The sequence below is a fragment of the Malaclemys terrapin genome, chromosome 3 (assembly GCF_027887155.1).
Source record: "Malaclemys terrapin pileata isolate rMalTer1 chromosome 3, rMalTer1.hap1, whole genome shotgun sequence".
NCBI classification, from domain to species: domain Eukaryota; kingdom Metazoa; phylum Chordata; order Testudines; family Emydidae; genus Malaclemys; species Malaclemys terrapin.
Window position 1 is genome coordinate 39148306 of NC_071507.1, and position 18746 is coordinate 39167051.

Here is an 18746-nt window from a genome sequence, read left to right on the forward strand (position 1 = left end):
AGGAAAATTGAAAGCTATTGTTTGTAGGGTATAGCTCTGCTAGTTCCAAGTTATGAGAGAGATAAGATGGGTGAGGTAATACCTTTTATTGAACCAACTTCTGTTCGTAAAGAGAGACAAGCTTCCGAGCTACACAGAGCTCTTCTTCAGGTCTGGGAAAGATACTCCCAGTGTCACAGTTGAACACCAGATGGAAAGAGTCGCAAAACGATTACTCCATATCTGACCTCTCAGCCCTCATTCTCAAAGGAACCTGCACAGCACTTTCAAAAGACAACCCTAGGGGCTTAAATTCATTACTTTGCTAAACTCTTAAAATCCTGGACTCAACAGAGACACTGGTTTTATGTCTCAAAACAACAATCTGTAACTCACTAACCCTCCTTTGTCCTATGACGGCAAAAGGGGCGACTCATGGGTAGGGCACAAAGGGTCAAGTGCCCCTCCAGCAGCCAGACCAGGTGGGGAGAGGAAGGAGCGGGGCCAGAGCCGGAAGGGAAGAGGTGGGGCCAGAGCCTCTTCCAGCCATGCTACCTGGGACGATGCCCAGTGCAGCGCAGTGGCTGACTGGAAGAGTGCCTGGCTGCGGCAGCAGCAGGGTGCCCTCTGCCCAGGCTCAGTTTCTGGGGACAGGAGCCAACTCTGAGCATGCCAGGGAGGGCAGGGAGGTCTCCGGCTTGCTCGGCCGGTGTCCCCAGAAGCTGAGCCTGGGCGGGCCGCAACCAGGCGCTTTCCCAGGCAGCTGCAGCGAGCAGCATTCAGGAGAGGCTCCGGAGCCGCCGCCAAACACACCGGGAGAGCCAGCCCAGCGGGAGGAGAGAGCGCCTCCCTCTCTCCCCCCGCCCCCCCGGGGTAACTTGGGATGGGGAGGGGACAGGGAGATTGCAGAGGGCCCGGGCTGGGAGTGGGGTGGGGAGGAGTCATGTGTGGGGGTCATGTGGGGAGGTCACATGACCCCCCCTTTAACTGGTACCCCCTTTGTGTATCTCCCACGAGTCGCTGATTCCACCTTGTATTTAGTTGTGACATTCTGATTACTTTCCCCGGACCTGGAGAAGAGCTCTGTGTAGCTCAAAAGCTTGTCTCTTTCAGCAACAGAAGTTGGTCCAATAAAAAATATTACCTCCCCATCTTGTCTGAAATAAAAAGGATGGTATTCTAATCAGGAAGTACATTTCTTCTGGAGTGAAAGTGTCATTACATGAGCTTATACCAATTAAGTCAAAGGGAAGATTCTGCCCTTAACTACATTTGTTGGGAGGAGCAAAAAAATCCAACCTTTTATTAGTTTAAAGTAAATTCGCTGAGATTAACGGAATTATGCAACGAAATTTAGGGCCTGGTTTAGTAGTTCTTAGTTCAAGCAATATTCCCATTGATTTCAACACATGCTTTTCCTGAGTAAAGACTGAAGGATTAGGCCATAAACCAGTATTAGTGTGTTGGATCTCTCACACCCTCTCAGCACCAAACTACTACTGAAGTCACTGGAAAGAGCTTAGAGTGGTGGGATCTGGCAACAACCTCTCATGTACTAGGAGAGCTATACGGGATCAGCATATCTCACAAACCAGGCAACAGTACTACAGCTATCTCATATTTATCCACTTTGGTGTTCCTCTAGCTTCCTCTGATGCACTGGTTACTGGCCACTGTCAGAAACGGGATATTGGACTAAACCAATCCTATGTCTGATCCAGTATGACAGTTCCCATGTGGGAACACTGCCTACTTTCCCTTAGGGTCAATACTCACCCGCAGTGCAAAAGGGCTCAAAGCCACACATACAAGGTGCAACCTACACCTCTCTGTATTGACTTCAGTAAACATGCTGCAAGGATGTTGAATGTGAAAGCATTATGTAAGTGCTAATTATTATTTTTATTATTTATCTGCCACAATCACCACATAGGTAAAATAATTGCGCTAAGAATACTAACTGTTGATGATTGCACACTCATATGATTATTCCCAGAATACTGTTCTGACTTTAGGATGTCACAAATTATTCATCATCCAAAATTATTAACATCATTTTTAAAATTTTTATTTTATTAGTACTGGTTTGGGCTTTAAATAACACTCACTGAGACGTTTTCAAAAGGTTGGATTCATTAAAAGCTAAAATCTATTGTAGTCTATCCACTGCCTTCTACTATTAAATCTGTCTGGGAAGAGAGTTTGCATGAAAGACACTATATAAAATGAAATTGTATTGTATGTAGTTTACACAGGACTCTACATAGGTCACATTTTTTTCTGGTATTCTGTTCTCTGCACATGTGCAGAATTACCATTTATGTCAATAGGAAATCCATACACATATGGAAAGTAGAACATAGTGGTGCAGAGCTTAAAGGAGAATTTTGCCCCTAATCCTTGCTAGTCCCATAACCCTGAGGAAATCATTAATGTGAAAGACATGGATTATTGCTCATTCCCATAAACCACATGTTTACAAAATAAGATCTTTAGCATTACATTTAAATCCCCAAAGCTAAATAACTAAAAACATTACGAGGACAAACCACAAAAATAAACCATAGCCTTATCATTTAAGGTCATAATGTGTTTCTTCTCATATCACCTAACTGGTTTAAGAATATACTGTAAACTATAATTGTAAGGTAAAAGTATCTGGTTTAACAAACAATTGCTTAGACTTGGAAATGTTGCATTTATTCACATATATAACTGCACTCCAGAGAGATTCTAAAGAGATTACTTGGCAAAATCTGCTTTATAAATGGCAACAAGGGCACATTATGTATATTACCAATCCACACTGCATTTTAACCAGCCTAGTTCTCTTTGGTTTTACTTCTAGTTATCTTATTCAAGGAAAATGGTGGACAAGAACAAAGGGATGAATTAAATACAAGGGCCTCACAAAGAGAGCATCATCATCAGTCCTTGCCTTAATCATGCTGGGTGTGTTACAGGGATCCACAATCAAAATCATGTTAATAAGCAGCCACAGGAGGATCAAAATCTTAGTATCTATCAAGTTACTGTAATATATTTGTTTTATCTAGCACATCTTACATATATACAGAGCATTATCAAGTCAGGTCCATTGTCGTTCATTTTTACTGGTGTTCTGACAATGGGATGTGCATTTTTTATCTATACATTATGTCTCTTCAATCAAAGTGACAAAGTATAAACATTTGCTATACTTACTAGGTTGGGATGTACACTTGTTTCAATTTACTTTCTGCTTCAGCTGCCTTCAGACGTTTCTAATTGAAAAGACAATGCATTTTTAATACACTATTAATTTTTGATCACTGCAAACAAAATATTTAAAGACAACTTCCACTTAGCTTTTGTGAGATCACAAAGGCCTTGAAATTAATTGTAGACCCTAATAACTCAAAACAAACATCACTGCAATTCTTTACTAGTTTTAATGCATAGTATAGTCCACTCAATAAAAAATTCACAAACACCAACAAAAGTATTACAGCACATCTAATTTTACAATACTGAAAAGAGAGCGAGAGAGTGCGTGCACGCACGCAACAGCCAGGAGTTAGCATTCACTTTATAAAATACATCATTCTAGCTCACCTTAGTAGGAGAATATGGGTATGACTACACTACAGAGACAATATCAGCATAGCTACATCACCATAGCTATGCCGGCATAACCCTATATAGCATAGACGCAGCCTACACTGACAGAAGGGGCTTTTCCATTGGTGCAGGAAGACCCCTTCCCCGAACAATGGTACCTACGTCAACGGAAGCATTTTTCTGTCGACAAAGCTGTGTCTATGCTGGGGGTTAGATCAGCATAGATATGTTGGTCTGGAGTGTGTGTTTTTCATGCCCTGGCTGACGTAGTAATTCGACCTAACTTTTAAAGTACAGACCAAGCCTAAGAGAAGTACAGAAGAGTACAGGAAATGGAAAATAATGATGAATGCATGATGAAACTACACATCTACAGTATTTTTGATTGAGCATGTGTGTGTTCAATCAAGGCCAAGGCTACGATTTTCAATTAAGCCTGTGGGAGTTAAGCAGCTAACTTCTTTAGACTCTTTTGAATACTCCAGCCCAAGAACATAACAGCAGCATGGCAACTTTGTTACTGCTAAAATATTCTGTTGAATTTACTTGGTTATGATTTTGTTTATATTTGCTACCAACATAACTCTCTTAAACTTAGGAATGTGTTGTATACTCAAACTAGCAGTCATCATTTTTTTAGGACTATTTTGCTTATCTTCATAGACATACAGCCAACACAAAAGCTGTTCATGGGGCATGTTGGAAAATAAATAATCTCTGATGCTATGAGATTTATATTGTAAAAGAAACCCCAGAAAATAATATGATTTATTACTGAAAATTCCACAATATTATGATACAAGACAGCACAACTAAGGCATGGAATCTTGGAAGTTAACAAAAAATACTTTGTTTTTCCACTCTGCTAAAAGAGCATATTTTGGAAATCACCAATTAAATTACACTACATATTGGGTGAAATTCTGGCTTCACAGCAATGAGAGTTTTGACATTGACTTCAATGAGGGATTTCATCTGCCTTGTTTTTACTGTGTGATATCACCATATATGGGGAGGTTTAAGACTTTGGCTTTGTTCCTCATAATACATGCAAACAAAACATTGCACGTGACATCATAATGCAATACCTGATATAAAATTGTGAATGTGACAAGTACTAAACCCTTTGGTACCATAATGGTCTCTATTTTTTGATCAATCAAGATATAAATGCACATGCATACAACTGTGCAAAAAAACACACAGGACACCAATCACAATAGCAGCCAACTGGTGTTTTTAGAGTAAATAAAGTTCACAAGGGAAACATCCCAGGTACTGTGAGAAATAGCAGTTTTCGAAATGGTAGGATGAAAGAGTAATTATTGCAGTACCCTAGCCTGCAGTTGAAGTATCCAGTGACTTGCACTATGTCACTGAAAGGATTCAATGAAATCCTTTGTCTACATATATTACACATATACATTTAATATCAGAGATTCAAACATATAAAAAATACTTAGCTCGGGGGTGGGCAAACTTTTTTCCCCGAGGGCCACATCTGGGTATGGAAATTGTATGGTGGGCCATGAATGCTCACGAAATTGGGAGTTGGGGTGCGGGAGCAGGTGAGGGCTCTGGCTGGGTGTGCGGGCTCTGGGGTTGGGCTGGGGATGAGGGGTTGGGGTGCAGGAGAGTGCTCCAGGCTGGGACGAGGGGTTTGGAAGGCGAGAGGGGGATCAGGGATGGAGCAGGGGGTTGGGACACAGGAGAGGGTCAGGAGTGCAGGCTCGGGGCGGCGCTTACCTCAAGCAGCTCCCAGAAGCAGTGGCATGGCCCCCCTCCAGTTCCTACGTGGAGATGCGGCCAGGCAGCTCTGCGCATTGCCCTGTCCGCAGGCACCACCCCTGCAGCTCTCAATGGCTGCGGTTCCCAGCCAATGGGCGCTGCGGGGGCAGCATGCGGAGCCCCCTGGCTGCCCCTCTGCATAGGAGCTGGAGGGGGGACATGCTGCTCCTTCCGGGAGCCGCATGGAGCGGGGCAAGCCCCTGACCCCTCTCCCCAGCGGGAGCTTGAGGGCTGGATTAAAATGTCTGGAGGGCCGGATGTGACCCTCGAGCTATAGTTTGCCCACCCCTGACCTAGTTGCTCCTACAACATCTATAAAAAACAAGTTTATAAAAGAAGAGAGTCTGTTTCTTTTTAAAACTGCCAATTAAATTTCTACAGGAGATGGCAAAAAAATGACAACATTTGCAAAAGCTCTTTATAAGGAGCCAAAAAAGTGGTCATTAAAGAAGCAGTGTGTCTACTTGAGCTTTGCAAAAATCATGCCAGCCGAGCAAATCCGTTCTGTAATTTGAACAAAGGACCATGATTCCAATTTTCTATAAAGGGCTCCTTGAGGAGACTGCCCCTCCCATCCGAAAAGTTGATCTTCTTGACTGCCTAGATTACTAAGTGCAGGAGGGATCTCTGTCATAACGGCATTTGAAAACCCAGTACAAAACAGGGCACTGCTGACAGGGCCGGCCCTAGACCAAATGGCACTCCAGGCATCTTTGGCCCCTCCCCTCCACTTGTTAAGCTTTTGAATATCTTATTTTTTTATTGCATTTGTAGCCCATTTCATGACTTTGATGCACAATTTACCTCGGTCATATAAGATGATAAATTTGCACACCAAGATCTACATGCAATATATTCATGCGATATAGAAGCAAAAAAAAAAAAAATTCCTCTAAGTTTATAGAAACTTTTTAATTTTAAGAATAACTGAAATGTACGGATATCAAGAAATTGAACTGTGCACCAACACTGGGTGGACCAATATTAAATAGCGTTACAGTAGGTGACAGACTTAGAACCTTAACCTTAGTTCTTTAGTTCAAAAGGTCTCTTTTCTCGCCTTTGCCTTCACAAACTGAACAGAAGCTTGGCGCCCTCCACTCCAGGTGGTTGCTTGAGTTGCCCGCTCCTAAATCCGGCCCTGACTGCTGATACCAGGTGTGCCCTGTGGCTCACTTCCACACTACTTCTGCAAGGTCCTCATGGAGTGGGAAACAAACTTTGGAGGAGGGGTTCTATGGAGACTGAAACAGCCTCTTCCTCAGGCCAGAGATCTCATTTGCAAACACACTGACTTGCTCTTGCAATTGGGGAGGGCCTTCCCCCCTCAAGGAAGCACTCCTCCTACTCCTAGCTCTCCCGGACTGTGGAAGGCACTGAGACACCCAAGGCAGTGCCCTGGGATATCCTACCAGGAGGAAGACCTCGCTGTGCCCAGGGAAGGGGGGTAGCAGGAATTGGGCCCCATCTACCTGAAAGATCTCTTGTGGTGAAAGGACGTACAAGCTCTGTTGCTCAACCATGAAACCCTGTGGCTTCTGGGGGAGAGAAAAAGTACTCTCCCCATACCAGGTAAGGGGTTAGGAAAGAGCAGGGTGAAGCTGGCCTGGGGGTGGGGACTCCCTCCTCCCTCATACCTTATTGTGTTCTTCTACAGATCTCTGCCTTGGCCCTGACACCCATATTAGACTGGCCAATGTCTTCCTAGATAAGTTTGGGGGAAAGGAGGGTCTTCTTTTGGAGTCACTTCTCAGGAGAAAGGTTTCAAGAGGCAGGCTGTACACAAAGGCCCTGACACCATTGGCACCAGCTTATTTTATAGATGCGGCAGTGTTTGGTATGATTCTGAAGGAACTGCCTCAATCACTAAGGTACTGCACTTCAGCCAGGACCCTACTAAGTACTGTAACACAGATGTAGCTTGCAGAAAGCGTGTAGGCTGCAGAGAAGAAGGGATGTACTAGGAGCAAAGTGCTTAGCAAAAGCTAGACCTGACATACCTGTGCCAGAGCCGAGGAGCAGCAGCCCAGTTTCATACTTGGGGTGCACCTTGCAAAAATGGATCCTTACCCAACAATACTTATAGTCTAACTTTCCAGCTGATGTGGCAGTAAGTTAATGTGCTGTGATGAAATGGGGACCCAACATATGGGAACCATGGAAAAGGCCTCCAGCAGTGACAATCGACAGGTAAATGAGTGGCCTTGAGCGGTAACTGGGAAAATCTTTCAATAAACAAAGTATCTTCATTGTCACTGCGAACTACTGTTCAGAGGGAGCCTATAAACAGGGCTCATGTATTCCACAATTTTGCAGCATTCAGTCCTTGCTGCAGAATTACACTCCTAAAATCATGTCTTTCATTAAATAAATGCTCATTCCTTATGGTGCCTGAAATAATCTGCATAATGTAAGCACAGTATAACTGCCTAGGTTGGCACAGCCTGGAAAAATAGCTCTGAAGGTGTGAACTGCCCCATTCATCTTAGTCAGGGCCATCTGGATTCCACAACTGTGGTATTTGGCATTTTTCTAAGATACCAGATAATCCAGCATTTTTGCCGTTTTCCTGCAGTCAAACATACAACATTTTGTTTCATATCTCGCAGTCCAACCGTTTCCACCCATCAGCTGCCTCTTGCTTTCCAGCTTTCCCTACAAAACCAAGTTAATTGGATTGCAATGTCTATTCCCTGCACTGGTCTACGGAGACAGGCAGCAGGAGTTTGGTGAAGCATGGCTGAAGTCCACCTTGCAGCCACAGGGCAGTGGGAGCCAAAACGTTGGGTAGGCTGGAGAACAGGCTGAGGCTCAAAGAGCCATGGACATGAGTTTCTGATGCCTGCTACAAGTTCCCCCCATCCCTTGCAAAAAAGCTAGAGCCGCCCCTGCTGAGAACAGACTTTAATGGGGTAAAGATTTCACCCACAATCTTTTACTCTTGATAAATAAATGTCATCCCTTCCCAGAAGCATATGTTCTGAACATCACTTCTCTAAGGAATGTGCTGTCCCACAATTTAAGTAAATGTGTAGCAATACCCAGTTTTTAACAAAACAAGAAATAAAACAACAGATTATATGCCTGTCTCGTTTAACATAATAAATTAGCAATTTCTGTAGGTCAAACATTCTCTACAGTAAATAAAATGTTTAGTTTTGCAGAAAGAACATTATAGGCCTAAGGGCATGTCTACACTGCTATGAAGTTTGGACCTCAGGGGGTGTGAATAGCAGTGCACAATGAAGTGCTGCTCTGTAACTCTCCCATGTGGATGCTGTGGCTGTGAACTAAAGAGGTTCCTAGTGCGCCGTAATGCAGTCCTCTTCAAATAGGACATTCATGCGAAGTAGGAACCTTTAGGTTCGCATACACAACATTCACCCAGAGGAGTTCCAGCGCAGCACTTCGGTGCGCACTACTATTCACACCCCAGTAATCTGAACTGCAGGGCGGCAGAGACATGCCCTTAGGTCATTTGTGCAGCATCTTTTCTGCTTAAGGCTTAGTCATGATGCCTCCTTACACATGAACCAGAAATTTAAGAGAAAAAACAAATGGGAAAAATCAGAGAATGGACCTACAGTGACTGAGTCCCTTGGCATCATTCAGTTTTAAAACTGCTCTATCAGGTAGTATTCATGAAAAATGCCAGACTGACAGCAACAGTAATTGAAGTGCTAGATTTATCTACTTAACAGGTTCAGTACAGGCAGCAAAGCTTGCCTTACCTATTTCCCTTCACCTTGACTTGGCAGGACCACCCTCTGGAGATGAGGTGGCAGAAGAGTCTCCATGCACATCAAATCATTGCCTTTAGCTGCCAAGCAAGATTATCAATCACAGTAGAACCTTCGAGTTACAAACACCAGAGTTACAAACTGACCAGTCCACCACATACCTCATTTGGAACTAGAACTATGCAATCAGGTAGCAGCAGAGACCAAAAAAACCCCCAAATACAGTACTGTGTTAAGTATAAACGACTAAAACAATCAAGGGAAAGCAGCATTTTGCTTTTTCATAGTAAAGTTTCAAAGCTGTATTAAGTCAATGTTCAGTTGTAAACTTTTGAAAGAACAACCATAACATTTTGTTTAGTGTTACGAACATTTCAGAGTTACGAACAACCTCCATTCCAGAGGTGTGCGTAACTCTGAGGTTCTATTGTAGTGGAACTGTCATGTGGAGACCTCCCCTCTGGACTGAGATGACCTAGCCAATTCACACAGGTGAATAAACAGTCATTGAATAGTAAAGTTTTCAGATGAGAACCAGCCTTCTAAAGCTGAAAGGATCCATATATCTCAACCTGACCCATTCCAAGTCCCCTGGGCTTTCCTCCCCCGCTGAAAAGAATGTTTTGAAGTATGGCTCTTCTCTGAAAATGACTATGCAAAAATAGCACTTTCTTGCTGAACAAATTTTCTCCAGGTGCGTATTCAGTTCCTGCTGTTTACTCTGGTGATTCAAAAATATGTTTTTACTAAATTTTATTCCTTTAAGCACTGCAAAGCCAACTCAATGGCAGGACCAAGTTCTGAACTCACTCACATCTCTCTCATCTTATGGCCTCCATTGGGGTTGCAGAGACTTAAAGGAGGATAGAAATGAGATACAGTGCAGTCACAGATGTAACAGAGAAGCATTTGGCACATAGCATTTCTATTATTGATGATGATGCATGACCCTGAAAGAAGACATCTTGACTATCAGCTTCCAGGATGAGAGTGCAGGATTGGGAGTTAGAAGACATATCTTTTGACTAATTAATTTAACAAATTGGTTCTGGGTGTCATCAAGGGACCATAAAACCAGAACCCTATAATGCCATTTTTATACAATCACTTTTCAGAGTTAGAGCTGCACTTTTGAAATAGTGAATTGTGTAGAAGCACACACACTCAATAAATGGCACACTCTAATTGATATTTGTGGCAGGCAGGATCTGTTAACCTAATCCCAGTGAACTTCAGGAAAATTCTGCAACATAGCATCTTTCTCAAACACCGTAGAACAAATATTTCCATCCAAGTTTTCTAGCAATGGTAATCAATCACTTGACCAACCTAATAATGTTGATGTTGATTCAATTTTCATTGTGATTCATCCTTACTTTAAAATATTTATTTTTAAGTAACTGTTTTCAATAGAAATAAATCCTCTGATGCACTCATTTTAGCTCCCAAACTTCTTATCGGTACCTGATTCCAGCAAAGCATCAAGTTTTATTTATACTTTCACCTTTCTGATCATTCCAGATCCATCAATGCCCAGCTGAGGACGAAGAAATTTGAAATTCTACACATCTGGCTTGCCCATTTAATGACGAATGGCTGGGGTAACTTTTAGTTTGAGGCATATTTACAGCCTCAACTTCCCAACTGGCAAAACCTTTCCACGATAAAAACTTGTGGGGCAAAGAAACAGATGAAAGGATGATAAATCTCAAACAATCCGAACATACATGCTGTAGTAGCACAGCAAATGATGACACACCTCCCTCCGCTAACTGCCATATTCTAATAACTGGAAGATGCAGCCATACCATCAACAAACTAGAATTTAGGCTAGAGCAACAGTCTCTTTAATACTCTGCAATGGATTTTGGTAACGCTGCACAGACCTATCTAATAACAACAACAGTTTTATTTTCAGCATCTGTATGCAATATCATTACTAATGTTAAGGGATTAAATTATGGATTTAAATAATTGAATTGTAAAATCACAAATCAAAAGAGAATATTTTATAATATTTTGGAGCAGACAAACCAAAGAATACAGTATGTAAATACACAATGAGGCGAATCCTGCAGTAACCCTATATCCAACATCCCAATGCAGGTACACAAGGTAGGATTAAAAAAAGCAGCATTAATATACTTCTGTTGCATAGTCAGCAAAGAATTCAGGCAGGAGGTCACTACATCCATTGTATGCCACTGAGCTCTTCATGGAATGTGAAGGACCAGGGGGTGGCCAGTTCATCTGGTAAACAACACAGGACCACTGTGTTGCAGGGGGTGGCCAGTTCATCTGGTAAACACCACAGGACCACTGGGACAAAAACACAGAACCAAAGAAAGCCCCATGCTCCGGAGCAGAAGCCACAGCTCAGTAATGCAGAAAACTAAACATATTGAAGATTCCATCCTTCGGACCTGCAACCTGTCTAAGCAGTACAAAAGCTCTTTAATGAAAGCTCTGACTCGCTCAGAATTTGGCCTCATGTATATTCTTTGCTGTTATTTCTGTGCTGTAAAGACAAACCATGACTGAAAGACGTGGCTTCAGTTTTGATACTAGAACTTACGTCCTTTCTCATCAACATATAAAAATCAAAACTACAAAACAACACCCACAACAACTGCTATGGAAGGCGAAATAATTGCACTTCATGAGACTTGTCAGATGAACTAAAGCAGAGTACTGTAGATAGCCTTCTCCCTCCTCTTCAGTGTTGCCTTACATGACTTCACTCTGTAAAATGGCTCATTCAGCCATTTAAAATAAAAGTCTCAAAGGATAATGCATATTATCAAAAATTCAATCAGTTTAGAATTTTCTCTTTTTTAAAAAATGTACAATCTCTCTACTCTGGGCACAAAGCACTTTATTTTAAACATGCAACTGTTTAACCCTGTTAAACACCTTTTAGACTGATAACTAAATCTGGGGAAATGAAACTGCAGCAAAACCAGATCAAACCAACTTCGGTATTTTAAAACCCCCAATCTCAGAAATAGTTTTAGAACAGGTCTTTTTAAAAAGGTAAAGGAATATGCAAGTGTCTAGAAAATACTATTTGTAAATAATTTTTGTACAAGTCCATTGTTTTAAGAGGATTACAGAATATTACAGGTCCATTCAGACTGAAATAGCCATACAATTACCTGTTGTACGTATCTGTCAGTAGTTTTCCACATGTAATAATATTCAACTATGCTAGTCAGCGACTTCCAAGGAAGCTGAAAAACATTTGGCATGGATTAAATAAAATCAAAGTGTGTCAGGAAATTTAAATATCCATATCTTATTTAGAAAAGGATGAAGCAAATGTTCTTTGTATGTTATAAAGATTTGGAATTAATGGAAACAAAAATGTTAAACAAAGTAAAACATATATGGGGATGACTATTTTTAAACTACATGCCTAAACCATTGGTTCTATACGGGCAATGCAGAATCCAGTGTAATACCACAGAGGCAGTACATTTCTCTCACTTTTTTATCGGACAGGTAGAGAATAACATAACAATTAGAACAAATCACCTTCTCAGGACTGACTGAGAGTCTCACAGGAACTTCACATGTGAAAAATATACCAGCCAGAATATTAGCTCAATGACAATATCACAGAGGTTGCCTGCCCCACTATTGGTAGTAATGCCAGTGCTAATGATAGGGGTGGGCTGTCATGCCATGACCTTCCCCAATTTCTGCCTGAAACCAGGGCTGTGAAAAATGCATCACGGACCATGAAATCTGGTCTCCCCTATGAAATCTGTTCTTTTGTGTACTTTTACCCTACACCCTACAGTATACAGATTTCAAGGGGGAGACTAATGTTTCTCAAACTGCGGGTCCCAACCCAAAAGCAGATTGTGGGGGGACGTAAGACTATTGGGGGGGGGGGTTGCAGTATTGCCACCTTTACTTCTGCGCTGCCTTCAGAGCTGGACAGCTGGAGAGTGGTGGATGCTGGTTGGCCACCCAGCACTGAAGACAGCGCCGCAGCCAGCAGCAGCACAGAAGTAAAGGTGGCAATACCATGCCAGCAGCCACAGAAAGTCCTGCAGCCAGGAGAGATTCCTGGAAGTGGGTCTGAGCTGGCCCTGGGAGTGGCCCCTGCAGGGGAAGAAGTCCAGTCCCTCACCAGCTTGGCCAGGACCAGCAGCTGGAGCCCGGCGTATGGTAGGATCCCTCAGCCAGGGTGCCCAAAGTCCTGCCCTTCCATGGCTCCAGGCCCAAAACTCCAGTGCTCGGGGGTTAAAGAGGCCTTGGGCTGGCTGTGGGTGGGTGGGAGGTGGAGGGTGTCCCAGCAATGCAAGGTTTATTTTCTTAAGTGCCCTTTGCCATTTTACAATGTTGGCATAAAGATTAAATCCCCCTTTAAAAACTGACTTGTGTATAAGAGGTTAAGTAAGAGGTTATAATACATAATGAAATCTTAGTACTGTTTCAATTCAACAGTAAGCATCAGATGGTAAAATTTTCATCTCCTACCTCTCCTAATTCCACTGCCCATTTTGACCAACAGTCTTCCAATGTTGGCCATATTTTTATACATATCAGATAATGAAACAAAGCATAAATTATTTTGCAATTAATATTTTGTGTGTATGTATAAATACACGTTTCTCTTTTCGACATTCTTCCAGCTTCTCTAGTAAATAAAAAAATAAAAGAAAATAAATTTAAAAAATGCTGTTTTGAGAGAACTCCAAGCAATCCAGGAAGGTGTACAGATTGACCTTATCGGACCAGCTCTGCTGAGCCACCATCCAGTACTTGGGTCCATACCTTCTTGAGACATTACTGACAGAATTTACACATATTACATGATGCAGCCATCAGGCGATGGATTCTCAGAGGGGTTCTACACCACAGTAGTCCCAAAGGGAGAGGGGAGATGCACTCACTCCAGTAAATGTTGATCAGCCCTATCTTCCTATTACTTTAGTGTAGCCAATCCTAGCTTCTCACTGTTATTCGTTCCCTGAGTATGGTCTCTGCTAGTTGCACCCATTTGTTGATACTGGTGGCATTCACATCAACAAAAAGTACATTTCCATAAACCTTACTAATATTTTTCCATGATGTTGCAACACCAGTATGGACAGCCATTCAGAGCACCCCAGTGGGCAACTGGGTTCACAGGATAACATAGGAAGCCATACCTTTTTTACAGCTCTTATTCTCAACTGAGGAAGCCTGCCTGGCATGCTGAGTGTGAAAACCCTGTATTCCAATTGGCTACCCACATGCCCAACTGACAGGTGACGAGGACTCACTGTTTGTCCAGAAGAGTGTAACCACTTACGGAAAACAATTAGGGAGGCAAGATAAATGTATTTTTCAGTGGCTGCGTCTGCCACAGAAGTTGTAAACAGCTACAGAACTGTATATTTTCATTACCAAATTTTATTATGCATTGATCTCAGGAAAGAAAAATTACCATCTGCAAACAGATGTGTGATGTTTATGTAAGAGGTAGATTGGCAGTGAGGCAGCAATGACACAAGGACATGTAGAGTTGATCTGCGATTTCACCAGCTGCCACAGGGTAAAGATAGAACCCTTGTTAAGCTTGAAAACGCTAAATTTGATTTTTAAATATTTATCTTGGAAATGTACATGCATTTTTAAACCTCAAGTCACAGGTCCATACTGTTAATGATTTAGAACCTTTACATTCTTTTTTAAACCGCTTTTACTTTCACCCAGCAAGACATTTGAGAAGCAAGAGTTATAAATCTCTGGGAAAAAAATAGGGTTTACAGTGAAAATGACAACAGACCCTTAAATTATAACAGCACTAGGGAAATCACCACAACGAGTGTCTTAACTCTCGGACCAGGGAAACAGTCATCTTTTGGGGAACACAAGGCTCTGTTCTCTTTCCATTGTACTATCTTGAGGTGTGAAGAAATTCAAATGTACATTCAATCCAGTACATTTATGTTCATTATAAGTTAAAGGTTCTCAGGAAAACAGGAGAACATCAAGAAATGAGGTCTTGATGAGAAATTGATGAGAAAATAGCAGCCTGACAAATTACTATTCAAAGCCTATATTGGAATGCTATAAAAGTATCAGGAAAAGAAAAATTAAATAGTATACAATTGAGATTTCATGGTCTGTTAAAAAGGTAAGGCAAATTCCTTTACTCTAATTAATTTACCCTCATGAACTTACTTACTAATATTAGTTCTTCAAAAACAACAAGGAGTCCGGTGGCACCTTAAAGACTAACAGATTTATTTGGGCATAAGCTTTCATGGGTAAAAACCTCACTTCTTCAGATGCATCAAGTTTAGTGCAATATTAGTTCTTGTACACTTTGAATATGTCAAGCACTATGCAATGCTAATTATTACTAACTACTGAACAGTAAATAAGGTTGCAAAATGCATTGCCTCTAAAGAGCCACACAGTATAAGAGTGGCAATTGCAGCTGCCAAGTGATGCAAATCCAGAACTATTCTGAAAGCAGTATACTTTCAAGATGTAATGACTCAAGAGGTCATTACGGCCTTGGCTACACTGGTGCTATACAGCGCTGCAACTTGCTGCACTCAGGGGTGTGAAAATGCCCTCCCCTTCCCTCCCCCCCCCCAGACCACAGCGAGTGCAGCGCTGTAAAGCGCCAGTGTAATCAGAGCCTGCAGTGCTGCACACTCGCTCGCAGCACTGCAAGCTACTCCCCTCAGAGAGGTGGAGTACATACAGCGCTATGAGAGCTCTCTCGCAGCGCTGGCGGCACGACTACACCGCGTGCCGCAGCAGCGCTGTGAATTCCCGAGTGTAGCCAAGGCCTACGTTAATTATGATGCTTTTTGAGTGTCACAACCAATCACTTTTTGTCACACCGGGTAATCAAGAATTACCTATACCATATGATCAGCATCTCTAAGATGACTTCTTAGAACAGAGCTCCAGATTTTCCTTTGATATTAATGTACCTTTATTACAACACCTTTGAGTCAAAATATATAAGCACACAGGGATTCCTAGCCACAGTTCATCAGATAAGTATTACAACCTCTACCCTGATATAATGCTGTCCTCAGGAGCCAAAAAATCTTACCGCGTTATAGGTGAAACCACATTATCGAACTTGCTTTGATCCACCAGAATGCGCAGCCCCGACCCCCCAGAGCGCTGCTTTACCACGTTATATCTGAATTCATGTTATATCGGGTCGCATTATATCGGGGTAGAGGTGTACTTTATTTAACATTAAGGATTAAGTCTTGCAACAGATTCTTTTAGAAGAGGACGTCTTTATTTCTAACTCGAGTTTTGTTTGTTTTTTAAAAAGATCTCTCTCCCTTTTTTAAGATTATACTGTTAAAAAAACAGCCAGTCTGACTACACTTTCAGGGAGTGGCTGGTAGGGGTTTGTAGGATGCAGCTATGTGAAAAACCTTACCCAGAGTCCATAAACTTTGAGACCAGGGAATGATGTTCATGAACACATCAAGCTTGAGACTGAGTGGGTTCAAGGTTTGATGGAAACATTCAGCACTTCTAAACTTACTAGTGTAAACATTTTTGTCTACGGTTTTCATTGCTTACCTCTAGCTCTCCTGTGGTTAATAGGTATTTAAGGAATTTTTCTAGTAAGCCCATTAATTTACAAAAGCTGTCCAGGAAATAAGTAAGTACAGTTTATAATATTTTTATATATTTTTCTTGTTTTTAACTTCTGAAGACAGTGTATATGAATAACTTTGGAAAAACTTATGAAATCAGTTCCTATATCTTCATATAAAAACAAAAGTCAGAGCCCACTGAATGTCAGAAGACTTTAAATGACTGAAAGCCTGGAAATATTAGGTGTTAAACATAATTCTCATTATAAATCTAACTGACTAATGCTACACGAATAGCTATGTGAAAGATGTGCTCTTCTAAGGATACTCTAAGGTGACAGGCTGCTTTTCTAAAAGTAGAGAACGTGACAGAGGGTAGGAGGTAATCCCACTCTAACTTCAGAACATATAACTGATCTGTGCTCCTGCCAGGTTTTATTCTCTGAGTCAGTATTAATATGCCTTCAGCTGAGCCCAACAATGATTTTCATTCTCTATTTAGCCTCATTTAAACAAGAACAATGTCTCTTTTGCCATTTTTCATTCTTTGGTCCCTCTGAAGCATTTTTAAAAGTTTTCAGTAGGCTGTTTTAAATTTCCAGCATTTTGTGCATTATGGATCAGAAGTGATTTCTGCAATGTTCTAATGCATTAATGGGACTGGTCAATTATCTGGATAAAAACAGAATTTAACGCCATATAATTAGACTTGGAAGGATTAGATTTTAAAGGTAAATGATGGTAAAAACTGATTTCACTGTACACACAGAAACTGACTAAAAATTATTTTCATCAATGATAATCAAAACTTACAGATAAAGTAAGAAAAATGCTTCTTGAGAACTTATCAGCGTTTGATTTCAGGATATATCCTTTGTATATTTTGACATGTGATGTTGACAATTTGTGTTTTACTTTCTGAATCTCAATGTCTACTGCCATAGAATAATCATTGTCTGACCCATAATTTCCCGCAACTGTGAAAATATAAATTAATATAAGTAAAAAGATGCTTACAAATAAATAGTGATATTATATGTCAAAATAATAAAAATTAAAAATCAAATTCTGCCAAGCCTAAATGAACATAGAGAATAAAAGAATAATGTAGGAAACCCTAACAATAAAGTTTACATTTATTTACATTTACATTTATTACATATAATGTAATACAGTTTACATTAAGGTTCTATTTATAAAGGGTTAATACTGCTTTGGAGGACAGGGTCATAATTCAAAATGATCTGGACAAATTGGAGAAATGGTCTGAGGTAAACAGGATGAAGTTTAACAAAGACAAATGCAAAGTGCTCCACTTAGGAAGAAAAAATCAGTTTCACACATACAGAATGGGAAGAGACTGTCTAGGAAGGAGTACGGCAGAAAGGGATCTAGGGGTTATAGTGGACCACAAGCTAAATATGAGTCAACAGTGTGATGCTGTTGCAAAAAAAGCAAACATGATTCTGGCCTGTATTAACAGGTGTGTTGTGAGCAAGACACGAGAAGTCATTCTTCCGCTCTACTCTGCTCTGGTTAGGCCTCAGCTGGAGTATTGTGTCCAGTTCTGGGCACCGCATTTTAAAAAAAGATGTGGAGAAATTGGAAAGGGTCCAAAGAAGAGCAACAAGAATGATTAAAGGTCTTGAGAACATGACCTATGAAGGAAGACTGAAAGAACTGGGTTTGTTTAGTTTGAAAAAGAGAAGACTGAGAGGGGACATGATAGCAGTTTTCAGGTATCTAAAAGGGTGTCATAAGGAGGAGGGAGATAACTTGCTCACCTTAGCCTCTAAGGATAGAACCAGAAGCAATGGGTTTAAACTGCAGCAAGGGAGGTCTAGGTTGGACATTAGGAAAAAGTTCCTAACTGTCAGGGTGGTTAAACACTGGAATAAATTGCCTAGGGAGGTTGTGGAATCTCCATCTCTGGAGATATTTAAGAGTAGGTTAGATAGACATTTATCAGGGATGGTCTAGACAGTATTTGGTCCTGCCATGCGGGCAGGGGACTGGACTCGATGACCTCTCGAGGTCCCTTCCAGTCCTAGAATCTATG

At 41.3% G+C, this 18746-nt stretch overlaps 1 protein-coding gene across 2 annotated transcripts in view; it reads right to left on the reverse strand.

The window, feature by feature from the left end:
• MTA3 (metastasis associated 1 family member 3) overlaps nucleotides 1–18746 on the reverse strand; it is a 189373-nt gene that overhangs the window by 44326 nt on the left and 126301 nt on the right. For both annotated transcript variants that reach the window (XM_054023618.1, XM_054023619.1), the window contains exons 10-11: nucleotides 12263–12337; nucleotides 3184–3242 (exon numbers count right to left, since the gene is read on the reverse strand). In XM_054023618.1, the coding sequence (XP_053879593.1) occupies nucleotides 3184–3242; nucleotides 12263–12337 (134 nt within the window). The remainder of the gene's footprint in view (nucleotides 1–3183; nucleotides 3243–12262; nucleotides 12338–18746) is intronic.